This window comes from Eriocheir sinensis, chromosome 67, assembly GCF_024679095.1.
Source record: "Eriocheir sinensis breed Jianghai 21 chromosome 67, ASM2467909v1, whole genome shotgun sequence".
NCBI classification, from domain to species: Eukaryota; Metazoa; Arthropoda; class Malacostraca; order Decapoda; family Varunidae; genus Eriocheir; species Eriocheir sinensis.
Window position 1 is genome coordinate 8,080,804 of NC_066575.1, and position 17,605 is coordinate 8,098,408.

General features: G+C 43.9%; 1 protein-coding gene across 1 annotated transcript in view; it reads right to left on the minus strand.

Annotated features, from left to right (window-relative positions):
* LOC126988049 (protein Skeletor, isoforms B/C-like) overlaps window positions 1–17,605 on the minus strand; it is a 95,473-nt gene that overhangs the window by 10,602 nt on the left and 67,266 nt on the right. The window contains exons 7-9 of the mRNA XM_050845842.1: window positions 10,905–11,004; window positions 1,871–2,055; window positions 1,289–1,484 (exon numbers count right to left, since the gene is read on the minus strand). Of these exons, the coding sequence (XP_050701799.1) occupies window positions 1,289–1,484; window positions 1,871–2,055; window positions 10,905–11,004 (481 nt within the window). The remainder of the gene's footprint in view (window positions 1–1,288; window positions 1,485–1,870; window positions 2,056–10,904; window positions 11,005–17,605) is intronic.

A 17,605-nucleotide genomic window follows, 5' to 3' on the forward strand; every position in this document is an offset into this window, starting at 1 on the left:
GGGAAGAAAACTATGCATGAAAAAAAAAGGAAAGAGAAAGTGACGGGAAAGAGGAATGGAGATGTGGGAGCTAGTCTTGGCGAAGGAGAAATGGAGGGGAAATAAAATGTATCGGAAAAGTTTGGAAACGAGGGACAGGGAGATTGAATTAGGAGTTTAGGAGAAAAGTTTGAGACTGAATGGCCGGGAGGGTGGCAGGAAAGAGGATGAGGAGAGCAACACGTGGGGTCCTAACACTCAGGTTGTCGCTGGTCAGGGTCGGCCGAGGACAGGCGGGGTCATCGCCCTTCAAGGTGTCCTGACCTGATGGACTTGTGAATTTTGATTTTTTTTTTTTTTCGTGGCTATGTGCGCTTGACTGTTGAAAATGGATGTGTGTGCTATGAATGTTTGAGTTATGCATGTATGTATGTATGTATGTAGCCTATATGTGTATGTACTATGTATGTATATATGTGTGCATGTATGTATGAGTGTATGTATATATGTAGAAAAATAAGTTGAGCAATGTATGTATGTAATTTTTAACTTGATATACAGAGTTGATTTCCTATAACCCGAATTCTCAAGGTGACATGACGCACTCGATAGAAAAGAACAAAAACTACTAACTCTGAACTATTGATCCATAAATATTAGCAGAGTACGACAAAGTTATGTTTCTCCATCCGCTCCATCAAGACTTGAACACAGAACTCCACGGCATAAGCACTTTAACTTACGAATAACAAAACAGATTACAACAAAGCCTTAACCCGGTAGCTACGACAATCATGTTTCTTAAAGACCCCTCTAAGCGAATTCATGAAAAAAAAATCATCACTCATGAAAACCATTATATGTATCAACGCATTTGTGGTAAGTTTATGTAGCCTCTATTTTGGAGGGTTTATGTCGAGGCAAGAATTTGGCCCGTCGCTGCAGTACACGGTAAAGCCACAAATTTGGCCCATCGCTGCAGTACACGGCAAAGCCACAAATTTGGCCCATCGCTGCAGTACACGGTAAAGCCACAAATTTGGCCCATCGCTGCAGTACACGGTAAAGCCACAAATTTGGCCCATCGCTGCAGTACACGGTAAAGCCACAAATTTGGCCCGTCGCTGCAGTACACGGTAAAGCCACAAATTTGGCCCATCGCTGCAGTACACGGTAAAGCCACAAATTTGGCCCATCGCTGCAGTACACGGTAAAGCCACAAATTTGGCCCGTCGCTGCTACCGGGTAAAGAATGCCATATAAAAGAGCATCAGAGCGAGGTCTACATGGTTACGCTCCACACACGCACCTCTTAGCCGAAGGTTGTGATAGGCGGTGTGGCCCTGTGAGTTAACGGGACCCACCGCCCAGATGACCGCCTGGGACCCGTTGGTGTGGATTGGCAAGTCGGAGAGGTCCCCAGCGGCAAGGGGGCGTTGGAAGGTGAGCATCGTGAAGTCGTTGATGAGAGCAGCGTTGAGGAGTCTCACGTTGTTGCGGCCGGCCTGTGGGGGAGAGGAGGAGGAAGGGGTGTGATGGCATTGGCAGTGACAAAAAAAAAACATTATAAAAAACAGAATACATCGAAAACTGAGAAGGGGTATGCGAAATGAAGGCTGATGATGAAAACTACAATAAACTCCTACTTTTTTGAGAGAGGAAAGAGTGATAGCCTGTGATACGCGGATGCAGGCGAACAAAAGCTAAAAATACATAGAAAACTGAGATGGGGTATGTGAAATGAAGGCTGACAATGAAAACTACAATATACTCCTACTTTTTGTGAGAGGAAAGAGCGATAGCCTATGATACGCGGATGTAGGCGAACAAAAGCTAAAAAAAGATAATGGATGACTCTATTTACTCCATCATCACCTCTTAATTAACTTACCTGGACCTGCGAGTCTGGGCATGAGCCTCGGCCGCCCTGGCACTGCGACTTGGCCCCGAGAATGTAGTCCTGAGCCTCGCCGCGGCCGCTCGCCTGGTCCAGCCACGCCACCACCACGTCGCCGCCCACCATCACGGACCTGGACGGGTTGCCGGACAGACCGAAGGACATGTACTGGCCATCAGCTGCAAAGGGAGAGAGAGGAAAGGTTACGCATGTGTGATAGGGAACAGGTGTGAGGGGAAAGGAGGGTAGAAGGTGAAACATATGAGTGAAGAATACCCAATGATATGTACTATACTGACCATTCATTAGCTGCAAAGGGAAAAAGAGGAGGAAATGTTACGTGTGAAAAATGAGGAGCAGGTGTGAGGAGAAAAGGAGGTAGAAGCAGAAGTAAGAGAAATACCAGACAAGAGGAGAAATGAGAGAAATACCATACATAAGAAGGGAAATAAGAGGAGAAATACCAGGCACAAAAGGCTAAATAATGGGGGAGATACCAGACGTTAGAAGAGAAACTAAGATGATGACTTGGAGAGATAGGGGAAACTGGAGATAGAAGGGATAACTATACTATAGGAGTGAGGAGAACAAGACAGGAGATAAGGAGGGAAGGTTATGAGTTATGAGTGAGAGGGATAAAGGTGTGAGGGGAAAAGTGTCAAAGTGAGGTATGAGAAGAAACTTAATGATATATAAACGGTAAGGAGGAGAGGAGGGGAAGGAGGTTAAGCGACGAGGAGAAAGGAAGGCAGAAAGAGAGAAAATGCAATACGAGTGGAAGATACCAATATATGATTAAGAATGCGTGGTTAAGGAAATATAAGTGACGGGATATATACGTGTGAGATGGAGATGAAACACACACACACACACACACACACACACACACACACACACACACACACACACACAAAAAAAAAAAAAACATACGATCACGGAAATAGAAAATACAACAATTAAACAACCAAAAAACTGATACAGGTGTGTGGAATGACAGGTATTTTTCATTAGCCACCAGGAAGGAAAAAAAAGAGGGAAAGCAAGTCAGGTGTGAAGACGAATCAGGTGTGAGAAGGGGGAGCGAATAACGACATGAGAAGGGAAAATGTGATGAGGGAAAGGTTAAGAGATGAATGTGCAAAAGAGAATCGGAAAAAAAGTTTGTTGAAAGACATGTTTTAATTCCAAACTGAGAAAGGATGTAGGGATAGACAAAAGTTGCATTGTAGAGATATATAAAGGAAAGGGAAAGGAAGGGAAGAGAGGGGAATGGTAGGAGAGGAACGAGAATGGGAAGGGAAGGGAAAGGAAGGGAAGGGAAGAGAGAGGAATGGTAGGAGAGGAAAGAGAATGGGAAGGGAAGGGAAGGGAAGGGAAGGGAAGGGAAGGGAAAGGAAGGGAAGGGAAGAGATAGGAAAGGGAAGGGAAAAGGAAAGAGGGGAATGGTAGGAGAGGAAAAAGAGTGGGAAGGGAAGGGAAGTGAAAGAAAGGCAAGGGAAAGGAAAGGAAAGGATAGGATAGGAAAGGATAGGATAGGAAAGGGAAAGGAAAGAAAAAGGAGGGGAAGGAAAGGAAAAGAAGGGGAAGGAGAGAAATGGAAAGGGAAGATAAGGGAAGGGGAAGAAAGGAAGGGAAAGGAAAGAGACGGAAAGGGAGGGTAAGGAAAGGGAAGGGAATAGAAAGAAAGGCAAGAGAAGGGAAGGGAAGGGAAGGGAAGGGAAGGAAAAATGAAGAAAGGGAAAGGAATGGGAAGGAAGAGAAGGGAAAGGAAGGGAAGGGGACAGACGGGCACAAAAGTTAAGTAATTGAGGAAAAAGCAGTATTTAGGGGGAATGGAAGGAAGGTGAATGGCCGGGGTGGTGGTGGGGGTGGGGGGGGAGAGGAGGGGGAGGCGGCACTGCAGCGAAAGGGGAAACTACATAGATTTACATAGAAAATCAGACCACACAGACCCCATGGTCCAGACTTGGTGGTCTGTCCCAAACCCAATTGATTTTACATTAATCAGAAGACTCCAAAACGTTGCATTTCTACTCTAGTTGATATTAAGTTGAAGGAAGTGACGGTCGAGCTTGTTTTGAAGGAATTAATCGTGTTACACTGGACCACTGATGGTGGAAGCTTATTCCATTCTCGCACTACAACGTTGGTGAAGAAAAATTTTGTGCAGTCTGAATTTACTTGTCTACATCTGAGTTTTACGCCATTGTTCCTCGTGCGCAGACTGTCATCGATCATAAACAATGTTGATCTGTCTACATTCGTGAAACCATTAAGTATTTTAAAACATTCGATCAATTTTCCTCGGAGGCGACGTTTCTCAAGAGAGAACATGTTAAGGGTAGAAAGCCTTTCTTCGTAGGATTTGTTGCGCAAGGAAGGGATCATTTTCGTTGCCCGACGCTGAACACCTTCTAATTTAGCAATATCCTTTGCATGGTGGGGACCAAAACTGTACCGCATATTCCAAGTGGGGTCTGACTAAACTGTTGTAGAGCGGGAGTATTACATCTTTATTCTTGAATACAAAGTTTCTTTTAATGAAGCCCAACATTCTGTTCACTTTATTTGCTGCATCGATGCATTGCTGTGAGAATTTGAGGTTTGACGCGATTTTGACCCCCAAGTCTTTGACGCATTGAACGCTTTTGAGTTTAACGCCGCGCATTTCGTATTCGAACTTCTTATTCCTCGTTCCAACTTGAAGGACCTGGCACTTGTCTACGTTAAAGGGCATCTCCCATCTATCCGACCAAGCTGAAATTTTGTGCAAATCCTCTTGGAGGCTTTGCCTGTCTTCGTCAGTGAGAACCGAGTTACCAATCTTTGTGTCGTCTGCAAATTTACTAATGCGGTTATTGAGTCCAACATCCACGTCGTTGATGTAAATAATGAAGAGCACATGACGTATTGTTAATGCATGCGTAGGAGGGAGAGAGAGAGAGAGAAGAGGGAAAAAAAACGACGTATAATAGAAGTGAAAGGGAAAGGCAGGAGGAGGAGCGGAAGGCAGCCAGGGAGAGATTTGATACGGGCGTGTGAAGGGTCGAGAGAGAGAGAGAGAGAGAGAGAGAGAGAGAGAGAGAGAGAGAGAGAGAGAGAGAGAGAGAGAGAGAGAGAGAGAGAGAGAGAGAGAGAGATAGAGAGAGAGAGAGAGAGAGAGAGAGAGAGAGAGAGAGAGAGAGAGAGAGAGAGAGAGAGAGAGAGAGAGAGAGAGAGAGAGAGAGAGAGAGAGAGAGAGAGAGAGAGAGAGAGAGAGAGAGAGAGAGAGAGAGAGAGAGAGAGAGAGAATAACAGAGGGGAAGGAGGAAACGTACGATAAAGAAAGGAAGAACTGATAAAAGTAGAATTGAGGAGAGGAAGAAAGAGAAAACTGGATAAAGGGAGAAAGGGGAGCTAACCTAAATAAAGAGAGAAATGAGAATACAGGATCGAAGGGAAAAGAGATAAATAAAGGATTGAGGAAGGGAGGATAGAGACAGATGAAGGGGAAGACGAGAGATAACAAAAGAATAACTGAGAACGATAGAATTAAAAAAAGGTAAAATGAGTAGAACGAAAGGGAGAAACTGAGAACCCAAGGACTGAAAAATAAGAAGAAAAAGGAGAGGAAGGATGAAAGGAAAAGAAAGAACAAGGAAATAACTGAGAACGGTGGAATGGAGGAGGACAAAGGAAGGGAAAACGAGAGAGACCGTAGGATTGAAGAAGGGAGGAGAGACAAGGAAAGGAAAGGATGAAGGGGAAAGAAAGATAAAGAAATAGTTGATAACGATAACATGGAGGAGAACAAAGGAAGGGAAACGAGAGAGACCGTAGGATTGAAGAAGGGAGGAGAGACAAGGAAAGGAAAGGATGAAGGGGAAAAGAAAGATAAAGAAATAATTGATAACGATAACATGGAGGAGGACAAGGAAGGGAAACGAGAGAGATATCAAAGAAAAACCGTATTATTGAGAAAGGGAGGAGAGAGGGAGCCGAGGTAGAGACGGAGGCTGAGGGGCAGATAATAGCTAATCGGGCTATGGAAGTTGATCCATCAATCAGCGAGGGAAGGGAGCGGCAGGGGCTTAAGGAGAGGCGGAAGGAGGAGGGCAAACACGCGCCGAGGAGGAGGAGGAGGAGGAGGAGGATGAACACAAAGGAAGCACAAACAACAGCAGACATGATGGTCCTTATACGAGGCTGGAGGAGGAGGAGGAACACAAAAGAACACAAAGGAAGAACAAACAACAGCAGACATGATGGTCCTTACGAGGCTGGAGGAGGAAGAGGTGGTGGTGTGTGTGAGGGGGGGCGATTCTCTCTCTCTCTCTCTCTCTCTCTCTCTCTCTCTCTCTCTCTCTCTCTCTCTCTCTCGCTCTCTCTCTCTCTCTCTCTCTCCTCTCCGCTCCTCTCCTCGCCTCTCTCTCTCTCTCGCTCTCTCTCTCTCTCTCTCTCTCTCGCTCTCTCTCTCGCTCTCTCTCTCGCTCTCTCTCTCTCTCTCTCTCTCTCTCTCTCTCTCGCTCTCTCTCTCGCTCTCTAAGGAGGGGAAACTCTTAAGCCTCACACTCACCTCCTTCTCTCCTTCTTTCTCTCTTCCTTTCCTCCTTTCCTCCAACCTTTAAGAAATCCATCCCACTCATTACTTGCCAAACACTCTTCCTCCTCCTCCTCCTCCTCCAGTGTGTCTAATGTAAGGGAAAACTTCTCTCAAACTTACTAATTTCGGCATCAAATTAAATCTAGATCTTTGAAGGAGGAGGAGGAGGAGGAGGAGGAAGAGAAGGAAGAGATTGAGGGACAAGTTAAGGTTTTGTGACTGAGCCAAAACGGACGGCATTATTCTCTCTCTCTCTCTCTCTCTCTCTCTCTCTCTCTCTCTCTCAACTTCTCCCTTCCTTCCCTCTTCCCCTTCGATCTCCTGCCAATATTGACCCCCAGCCTTAAGCAGCTCTCCTCCGGCCCCATAATTTGCCCAACGGCCTTGTGGTCTTTGCCGCACGCTGAAAAAGCCCCGAACACGCTTAGTAGGCGGAGACGAAGGAAAGGGAGCGAGGGAGAGGAAGGGAAGGGCAGAGGAGATGCGGCCATGGATGCGAGTAATGCGAAGTAGTGTGACCTTGCATGGGATGACTTCGATGTTGCGTTGAGATTCTTCTTACTTTATGGTGGAGGAGGAAGAGGCGAAGGAAAGGAGCGAGGGAGATGAAGGGAAGGGCGGAGGAGATGCGACCATGGATGCAAGTAATGCGAAGTAGCGAGTGACCTTGCATGGGATGACTTCGATGTTGCGTTGAGATTCTTCTTACTTTATGGTGGAGGAGGGGCGAGGGAGAGGAAGGGAAGGGAAAGGCAGAGGAGATGCGACCATGGATGCGATGATCTGAAGTAGTGTATGGGATGACTTCGATGATGCTTTCTCTAACAACTTTTCTTACTTTATAGGTGTGTAGGCGGGAGGGGAAGTTAATACAGTCTTTCGTCTCCTGTTCATTTTCCTCCTTCACTCTACCTCTAAAATCCATCACCTGTTATGCTGCTAAACTACTTCATATTTGCTCTTTCGCTATTATCCGCTTTTCCTTTCCCTCTGTTCCGCGTCATCTGTAACATTTGAATGGAACCAGAGTGAGAGTCTGGCCTTGATCGACCCATTCCTTCTGCTGACGAGGGGAAAGGAAACATATGTGACGCTCTTTTCCCCTCCCCTTCCTCCTTTCCCTGTTCTTTTTCTCCACTTCGGTATTTTTCTTCTTTCTCTCCCTTCTCATCTTTTCATCTCTTCTCTTTCCTCCTATCTTCTTCGACGTTCCCTATTCCTTCCCTTTCGTTCTTACTCCTCCCTTTTTTCTCTCCTCCTTCCGTTCACTACTTCCCTTTCGTTCTTTCTTACGTTCCTCTTCGTTTTTACTGCTTCCCTTTTTCTCCTCCTCCTTTCCCCTCGTTCTTATTCCTTTCCTCCTTTCTTATATTCCTTCCTCCTCCTTCCTCTTCTTCCCCCTGGCTTCTCTTCCTACTGCCTCGTTTTTACTCCACTCTTTTATCCTCCTCCTACCCCCTCGTTTTTACTCCACTCTTTTATCCTCCTCCTACCCCCTCGTTTTTACTCCACTCTTTTATCCTCCTCCTACCCCCTCGTTCTTACTCCACTCTTTACTCCTCTTTCAACCCCCTCGTTTTTACTCCACTCTTTTATCCTCTCTCTACCCCCTCGTTCTTACTCCACTCTTTACTCCTCTTTCAACCCCCTCGTTCTTACTCCACTCTTTGCTCCTCCTCCTACCCCCTCGTTCTTACTCCACTCTTTGCTCCTCCTCCTACCCCCTCGTTCTTTCTTCACTCTTTTCTCCTCTCGCTACCTCCTCGTCCTTACTTCTATATCCTTCCTCCTTCCTCCTCCTCCTCCTCCTCCTCTACCCCACCAGCACAGCCTCACGTTATCTAACACTACAAACGCTGAGTGAGCCACACCTTCGGGCACCCAAACTTCCTTCCCTACTCTGTCTTCGTTTTGGTCCAATCTCTCTCTCTCTCTCTCTCTCTCTCTCTCTCTCTCTCTCTCTCTCTCTCTCTCTCTCTCTCTCTCTCTCTCTCTCTCTCTCTCTCTCTCTCTCTCTCTCTCTCTCGCGTTTTATTGTTGTTTTATTGTTTTGATTGTGTGATTTTTGGTTTAGGTTATCTATTGTTGTTTTAATTTACGTTTTCTTGATCTTTTTCAATTTTTTTCTGTTTATTTCTAAGTTTGTGGTAAAGTATTCGTATTTCCAGCTTTTATTCACTAAGTTTTTTTTCTTATCATAAAGCTCTCTATGGTTATGTTTTCGGGTCCTCTAACACACAGAAGAAGAAGAAAAAAGAAACAAGAAGAAAATAAGTAAAAAAATGAATATGATAACGTAGCAGAAGAAAACGAGATTAAAAAAGGAAAACGTAGCAGAAGAAAACGAGATTAAAAAAGGAAAACGTAGCAGAAGAAAACGAGATTAAAAAAGGAAAACGGAGCAGAAGAAAACGAGATTAAAAAAGGAAAACGGAGCAGAAGAAAACGAGATTAAAAAAGGAAAACGGAGCAGAAGAAAACGAAATAAAAAAAATTAAAACGTAGCAGAAGAAAACGAGATTAAAAAAGGAAAACGTAGCAGAAGAAAACGAGATTAAAAAAGGAAAACGTAGCAGAAGAAAACGAGATTAAAAAAGGAAAACGTAGCAGAAAAAAACGAAATAAAAAAAATAAAACGTAGCAGAAGAAAGCAAAGTAAAGAAAAATAACTTAATACAAATAAACGTAAAACAGAGGAAACTCACGAAAAATAAATAATAAAATAAATGATACAGCCAAGACGATACAAAACACACAAAAATATATATAAAATTAAAGCGAATCCAGGTGCTACAAAGGCTGAGGAGGAGGAGGAAAAGGAGGAGGAGGAGGAGGAAGACGAGAATGGGAGATAAAAGCTGTAACATTTGCATAAAAACTCCATTCAAGTAACAAGGTCGAAGAATAGCCGGGTCAGAGGTGGGAAGGAAGGAAAAAGGGAAGGAAGGAGGAAGTGAGTGCAGATATGATTCGCAGACGGAGAAAAGTAAAAAAGGAAGGAAGGAAAAGAGAGACGAAGAGATGGAAGGAGAGTGAGGAAAGGATTAGCAAAGGGACACAAAAGAAGAAAGGAAAGAGGAAGGAAGGAAAGAAAGGAAGGGAGGAAGAAAGAAAGGAAGGAAGGAAGGAAGGAAAGGGAAGAATCGGAAAGAAGGAAAGAGGTGGAGGGGAGTGAGGAAAGGGTTAACAGAAGGGCAAAAGGAAGGGAGGAAGAAATGAATTAAGGAAGGACGGATCGAAAGAACGGATGGAAGAAGTGGAGAGGCGAAGGTGTGAGAACAGGAGTGGAAAAGAATAAAATAAATGAAAGACAGAGAGACAAAGATAAAGACGGACACACACACAGACAGAGAAAGCGAGCGAGAAGGAGAGAAAGACAGAAAGGGAGAGAGAACAGAGCTGAGAATGAGCCCAGAAACGAGAGGAGAGGAAGAGAGAACCAGAGAGAATGAAGATCGAGAGGAAAATGGAGCGAGGGGAAACAAGGAGACTGGATGGAGGGGAGGAAGAAAAAGCCCAAGGAGAGGAGGAGAGGAGGAAAACAGGAAGAGAGAGAGAGATAAACAGCATGGAAAGAACGAGAAAAGGAAGAGAATGAGAACATGCAAGGGAGGAAGGGAAGGAAGAGGAGGAGGAGGAGAGAAGTGGGAAGACCTGGGAAAGAGAGAACAGCGAGGAAGAAGAGGAGGAGGAAGAGGATATATAAAAGACAATGGGTGGAAACTATGATGTTGGTGAGAGGGGAAAAAATATAAAAGAAAGAAAATTACCAAAAAAATATAGAAGAGAAAAGAAGAAGAGAAGAATGGAAAGGAGAGAAGGAATGAATGAGAACCAAAAGAAACCGAGAAAAATAAAGTCAAAGAAAGAGAGTTGGGATAGAAGGAAGAAACAGACCAACAGAAGGAAAAACGAAAAAAAAAACAGAATAGAAGAGTAGAAAAAAAAGGACAGAACCAAATAAGAACAAACACAGAGAACGAAAGAAGAAAAAGAACATGAATAATCAGAAAAAAACAAGACAAAAAAAAGAAAAAAAGAAAAGAAAAAAAAGAAAAAGAACAAGGACAAAAAAATAAGAAAATAACAAAACAAGAACGAGAAACAACAAGAACAAGAAAACGAAGATAAACAAGAACTAGAACAAAACAAAAACAAAAGAAAAACACCAAGCAACACAAACAAAGGAAGTCGACGATCCACCACCTTGATCTTGATGTCACAGGTGGCTTGGGATTCCTCCCCAGCCAGACCTTTGTATCGGACAGTATATGATGTTGGGCTTTACACACATACAAAAAACACCACCACCACCACCACCACCACCAACAACAACAACAACACGAAGAAGAAAAGAATAAGCCAGCAAGCGGAGGACGAGGAAGAGGAGGAGGAGGTCACGCCAGCAAGGTCTACAACACAACAACACACAAGACGGGGACTTACTGATTCTGCCGACGAGTTGCATCACAATACTCTCGCCCGCCACGGCCCAGCGAACCTCAAGAGCCAGGTCGTCCCACAGCACCTCGCAGTTCAGCTTGGTCTGCAAAGGTGGGCGGGTGAGGAGGGGGAGGTGGAGGAGAAGGAGGTGGGATGGTGAAGGAGGAAGGAGGGGTGTAAGAGGAGGAGGAGGAGGAGGAGGAGGTGGTAAGATGGAGAAGGAAGGAGTAGTTTATGAGTGGGTGGGTTAGGAAGTGGAGGAGGAGATAGGATGGAGAAGGAAGGAGTGGCGTTGGTGTAGGAGGAGGAGGAGGAGGAGGAGGAGGAGGAGAAGCAAAGTCACGGAAGATATTGGTAAATCACTGAAATAAAAACTAAATATATATAATGCTGAACAAGACCACACAAATATCTCTCTCTCTCTCTCTCGCTCTCTCTCTCTCTCTCTCTCTCTCTCTCTCTCTCTCTCTCTCTCTCTCTCTCACACACACAACCCCCCCCAACCCCCCCCCCCCCCACACACACACACATACAAACACACACAAACACGCCCTGGAGCAGGTTTCATCTCCCTTGAGCAATCGAACACAATTAACAGCGATCTTAGATAACAAACTTGTACGGAGAAGGCCCAATATATATGGTGAGAGGAGGAGGAGGAGGAGGAGGAGGAGGAGGAGGAGAGGAGGAGGAGAAGCGAGGAGGAGGAGGAGAAGCGAGGAGGAGAAGGAGGGAAGATTATTGAGTAAAGGAAGGTTAGTGAAGGAGATAGGGTAAAATAATAATAGATAATTGGACGGTGATGCGAAGGGAAGAGCAGAGATGAAAGGGGGAAAGAGGATCAAGGAAATACTTTAAAGAGTGGATATTGTAGAGATAGATAGATAGTTATAGATAGATAGATAGATAATAGGAGAGAGGGAAAGAGAGTATACGATGTTGGGCTTTACACACATACAAAAAAAACATCAATCAACTATCACACACACACACACACACACACACACACACACACACACACACACACACACACACACACACACACACACACACACACATCACATAGAATCCATACGTAGCAAAAAAAAAAAAAAAAAAAACATCAATCAAAATAAGAAAACATCCAAGGACTTGCATATACATAGACATACAAGCATATAAATAAAAAATAAATCATACATATATACATACATTGCACCATAGAAGTTTTAAGTGGATAAAAAAAAATATATATATATATATATATATATATATATATATATATATATATATATATATATATATATATATATAAATAGAAATGTTGAAAATTGAGGAAAATAATAATGTTTTTGGAATAACTTGCCACTTAGAAGATGCAAGATGATATTTTAAGAGGCAGATGAGGAGTATGTGCAATAGGAGCCGAGCGTGAGGGTGTGCTCAAGATGCTGGGATACTCTGTCCACGTTAACTTGGCAAATAAGCCCCGCCCCTTTCTTATTAACTGTATATATCAATGACCAATCCACGAGCAGATCATGCCCCTTCGTTGACCCGACTTACATGTAGGAAGGTAAAATTATAGGTTAAATAGGTGGATGCTGGGAAAGGTTATCTTATTAATAGGGGATGCTGGGAGGAGATGAAATCTTATTGATGGATGCTGGTAGAGGTTTAATCATAGCGGTGAAGACTGGGAAAGGTTAAGTCTTGTGGGTGTATACTGTGAAATTTCTTATCATATTTGTGGATGCTGGGAAACGTCAAATCCTATTGGTGGATGCTGGGAAAGATTGGATATATTGATGGATGCTGGTAGAGATTTCATCATATTGGTAGATGCAGGAAAAGGTTAAATCTTGTTGGTGAGTGCTTGGAAAGGTTAAATCTTGTTGGTGAGTGCTTGGAAAGGTTAAATCTTATTGGTGGATGCTGGGAAAGGCTAAATCATATTGGTGGATGCTGGGAAAGGCTAAATCATACTGGTGGATGCTGGGAAAGGCTGAATCAATTTGGTGGATGCTGGGAAAGGCTAAATCATATTGGTGGATGCTGGGAAAGGTTGAATCATATTAGTAAACACTGGGAAGGGTTAAATCTTATTGGTGGATGCTGGAAAAGGCTAAATCATACTGGTGGATGCTGGGAAAGGTTGAATCAATTTGGTGGATGCTGGAGAGCTGGGGTGGAGCTTATTTTTCGAAATTAACGCAAATATAGTAAAGTAAAAGTGGTGGTGCAGATGTTATGGTAGTGGTGGTGGTGATGGTGGTGGTGGTAGTGGTGGTGGTGGTACAGGAGCTTAGGATAACAATAATATTTACATCTTAAGAGCCGAGCATACTTACCAAGAAGGGGCAGTCAAGGGTCATCTCGATTAAAGGAGGGAAGAGGGAAAGGTGCAGACAGTTTAATTACATGCAAACTCTTATGCAGTACACGTTTAATATGATACAGGAGGAGGAGGAGATTACGGTACAGCACCACCACACTTTTGCTACAGCCCGAGGAGGGAGGGAACGCTCGCCAGGATAAGGAAAGTGTTCGTTGCATGGTAAAAAGCACTATATTTTGGTACGTGATTAATTTGGATGTCCTGAGAGAGCTGGAAAATGATTGAAGGAAGGGGGGTCTAATATATTTATCGCTACATGTTCTTAGTGTTATTTTGTGTGCTACTATGCGCGCTAAACTGCAGAGGTTCCCAAACACGAGATTTCCAAGATGTTTCAGGGTTTTCAATATGTTATGTTCTCTCTCTTTCACTCACAACGGCGGGAGATCAATGTGATGTTCTCTCTCATTCACTCACAACAGCGGGAAAAATCAAGGTTTACGTTATATCGAAATCTGTCTTGTGGTTTAAGTGAATGTTTTTTCCGTCAACAATTTCCACGATTTTACTTATTAATTATCATCTTGACACGTAAAAATAAATTATAATATATTGTCTAAATACGAAAACTTAAACTGAATGATCTAACGGTAAGAAAAACTACGAATGATCTTGAATACTGTGAATAAGAGACAAGATTGCACTGATTCATTCATCTAATTTATTTCATATCAATGGCTACACAAACTTTATTTATCCATCTCATTTAGTTTTTAGTATATTCAGTGATTCAATATATAAGCAAGCACTTTATTTAGATTTTAGGTTATTTCGTGACTTCATTCATAAGCAAACTCAAACTCTAATGCAAACTACTTCGGCGGGAAACCTCTTACTAACAAACCCTGAAAAGAGAATCAAAACCTCCTGATCTTTAGAGTCACTACGAAGGGATTGCTGGTGAAGGATCCGAGACAGTGACTTCAAGCGACTAACAGCTAGGGATTATGAGCAACTACATTCTCAGCCTTACATTGCTACGGCTACACTAATAAGTTCGGCGGGGAGTGCGAACGAGAGAGGCAAATAAATAGGTAGGTCGATACATGTATAAATAGCCTTATGTGTTTACAAATAAATAAATAAATAAATAAATAAATAAATAGACAGTGAGAGATAAGACAGAGATAAGGCACATGATGGCGGGTGGGACACTATTAATCAGTCTTGTCGTCATGCCCGCGAGCACGACCACTTGCTGATGGTCGTTTGGTCGTGCGGGCGGCGAAGGTTCGAATCTCATTTCCCGTATATGTTGAACGAGGTACTGGAGCCGCCCGAGCTGAAGCTGAAGCTGCTGCCGGAGGAGGGGGAGGAGGAGGAAGAGCGGCCGGAGGAGGAGGAGGAGGGAGAGGAGGAGGAGGAGTGCTTCGGTCCCCGGTCAGCCCTTCTCTGGGCATTGTCAGGCAGGCGACCGAAATGGGAGGAAGAGGGACGAGGAGGGAATCGGGACTCACTCTCCTTGCTTCCGCTCCCGCCAAAGTGGGAGGGGAAACGGGAGGAGGAGGAGGAGGAGGAGGAAGAGGAGGAGGAAGAGGAGGAGGGCCTGTAGCTTCTTCTTTCTTCCTCTGAGCTGTCGGTCTCGTGTGAGTCTCGGAATCGTCCGGTGGATCCGAAGTTAGAGGATCGGTGAGAGGGGAAGACAGAGGAGGAGGAAGAGAAAGGAGAAGAGCCAAAGCGAGAGCCAGAGTCGGGCTCCTCCTCAGAGGAGGACGAGTACTTCGGTCTGAAAGTGGCTGGTTTGTTATGAGTCTGAGGTTTGTAGGAGAGCGCCGGGCGGGCGGGCGCCGGGGGCTGATAGGCGTAACCTTTGGGCTGGGGGCGAAACAGAAAGAGTGACGCGGGTCAGAGGTGAGGAGACAGGCAAGCCAAGACGGGGTAGTCTGTTCACGCGAGCTTGGCGGAGAAGCCCCGCCCCTCCCCACGCAGCGTGCACCAGTCACATACGCTGTCCACCAGACTATTGCTATGACATGCATGGCTAGCGGGGCCGGGCGTCCACTTGTCCGTGCAGCATGTTTCATAGCCGTGTCGACGTTCTTGTCCGTGTCATATATTTTACATGTATATATTGTTCATCTGTGGTTTTAAGCTAACTTTTCTGAAATTTTGAGACAGCGCTATAGTGAAAATTGTAGCATAGCCGCTGCAGGATCAAGGGCTGCTTCTCGTCCTTTCTTTTGAGTTTGATTTTTTACTATCACTGAAATATATGTGAACGAGGACACGGACAGCGGACAAATGGACGCCCGGCCGCAGACAAGGTGCAGCCCAGAGCTCATCTCTCAACTCACAGACTAAACAAAATCACCATGACAGGAAAACAAGGGGATGAGAGGCTGCGCTCTTCCGCCAAGTTGAGATGAACAGACTACACAGACAAAACAAGAAAGAAAATACAGGTAAATGCAAGACCGTTCATCCTCTCACACATGCACTCAAAACCGCGTCCTCTTCCACCTCCTTGAGACAGAAAAAGAGAAAAATAATGCATGAATGCAGATTAAGCCCGTTAGTCGAGGGAAAAAGCCGGCGGAGCAAAGTCTCTCGCAACATGTCTTATTCATCCACGGCTCCTCGCCCACTGAGTCAGGAGTGTTTGAAAATAACAAGCCAAGGAAATGCAAAACGAACAGCAAATAAAACACTGAGCACAAAAGAACTTCAAAACAGGAACTGAATTTTGCAAGAGACTGAGAATATTATCTTTTTTAAACAGTAATTTAGCTTTTTTTTTTTTTTTTATTAATTCTTATATTCAGCAAATAAAACACTGAACACAAAAGAACTTCAAAACAGGAACTGAATTTTGCAAGAGACAGAGAATATTATCTTTTTTAAACAGTAATTTAGCTTTTTTTTATTTTTATTAATTCTTATATTCAGCAAATAAAACACTGAACACAAAAGAACTTCAAAACAGGAACTGAATTTTGCAAGAGACTGAGAATATTATCTTTTTTAAACAGTAATTTAGCTTTTTTTTATTTTTATTAATTCTTATATTCAGCAAATAAAACACTGAACACAAAAGAACTTCAAAACAGGAACTGAATTTTGCAAGAGACTGAGAATACTATCTTTTTTAAACAGTAATTTAGCTTTTTTTATATTAATTCTTATATACAGTTAAAAAAGGAAGCATATATAACAATAAAGAAGTTAAAAAGATTATTTACAGAAAAAACGAACTTCATTAGTTTCAGTAATGAGGTATTGAGGTGGAGGAGGAGGAGAGGGTGGAGGAGGGGAAGGAAGGGGAGGAGGGGAAGGAAGGGGAGGAGGGGAAGGAAGGGGAGGAGGGGAAGGAAGGGGAGGAGGGGAAGAGGGGAAGGAGGACGTGGACAAGGGGAGGGCATGAGAATAAAGGCATTTACACCAAGAAATCATTCCACCACAATCCACACACACACACACACACACACACACACACACACACGAACACACATACACACACTTTTAGAAGGACAGATAAGGAAGAAAAGAGCATCGGCCAGAGCCTGAAGAATCATGTGTGTGTGTGTGTGTGTGTGTGTGTGTGTGTGTGTGTGTGTGTGTGTGTGTGTGTGTGTGTGTGTGTGCTAGCTCTTTCTCTTCTTCACATTTATATATACAATAATTAAATCTATTTACAGCTGAACAAGTACTTATTAACCTAACCCTGACCTCATTAGAGAGACTTTCAAAGCTATTAATATACGACTGGAGCGAGGAGACGGCACAGTGTTGCCACCTAAGAGTAAATACCTTGAGAATACCCCAGTTACCCTTGAACAGATACACAGACAACACTAGGCCTAAAAATACCCCTTCCATTCTCACATTCTCCAATTACGTCCCTTAATGAGCCTGAAGTACGATATAAGACTCTTTCAAAGCTATTACTATACAACTGACCCGAGGAGAAAGCAGTGTTGCCACCGAAGAATACAGATCTTGAAAATCCCCCAGTTACAATTTTTTTTCATACCCTTGAACACACAGACAGATACACAGACAACACTAGGCCTAAAAGTACCCCTTCCATTCTCACATTCTCCAATTACGTCCCTTAATGAGCCTGAAGTACAATATAAGCCGCCAGACAGTACCAAGGCAATAATACGCGACCCACAGCCTGTTAACGGGACCGAGACAATATGTGTGTGGGTGACGAGGGGAAGAATGCGTGTTATTGTATTGCCCAGGGTTGCTACGACACGGAGGTTTACCCGCAGACTGGAACGCCCACAATATCCCAAGAAGAGCACAAGATATTCTCAGTTTTGGCGTGCGTGGGTCAGGAGGGACGTCGTTGTGGTGGTGGTGGTGGTGGTGTCGTTGAATA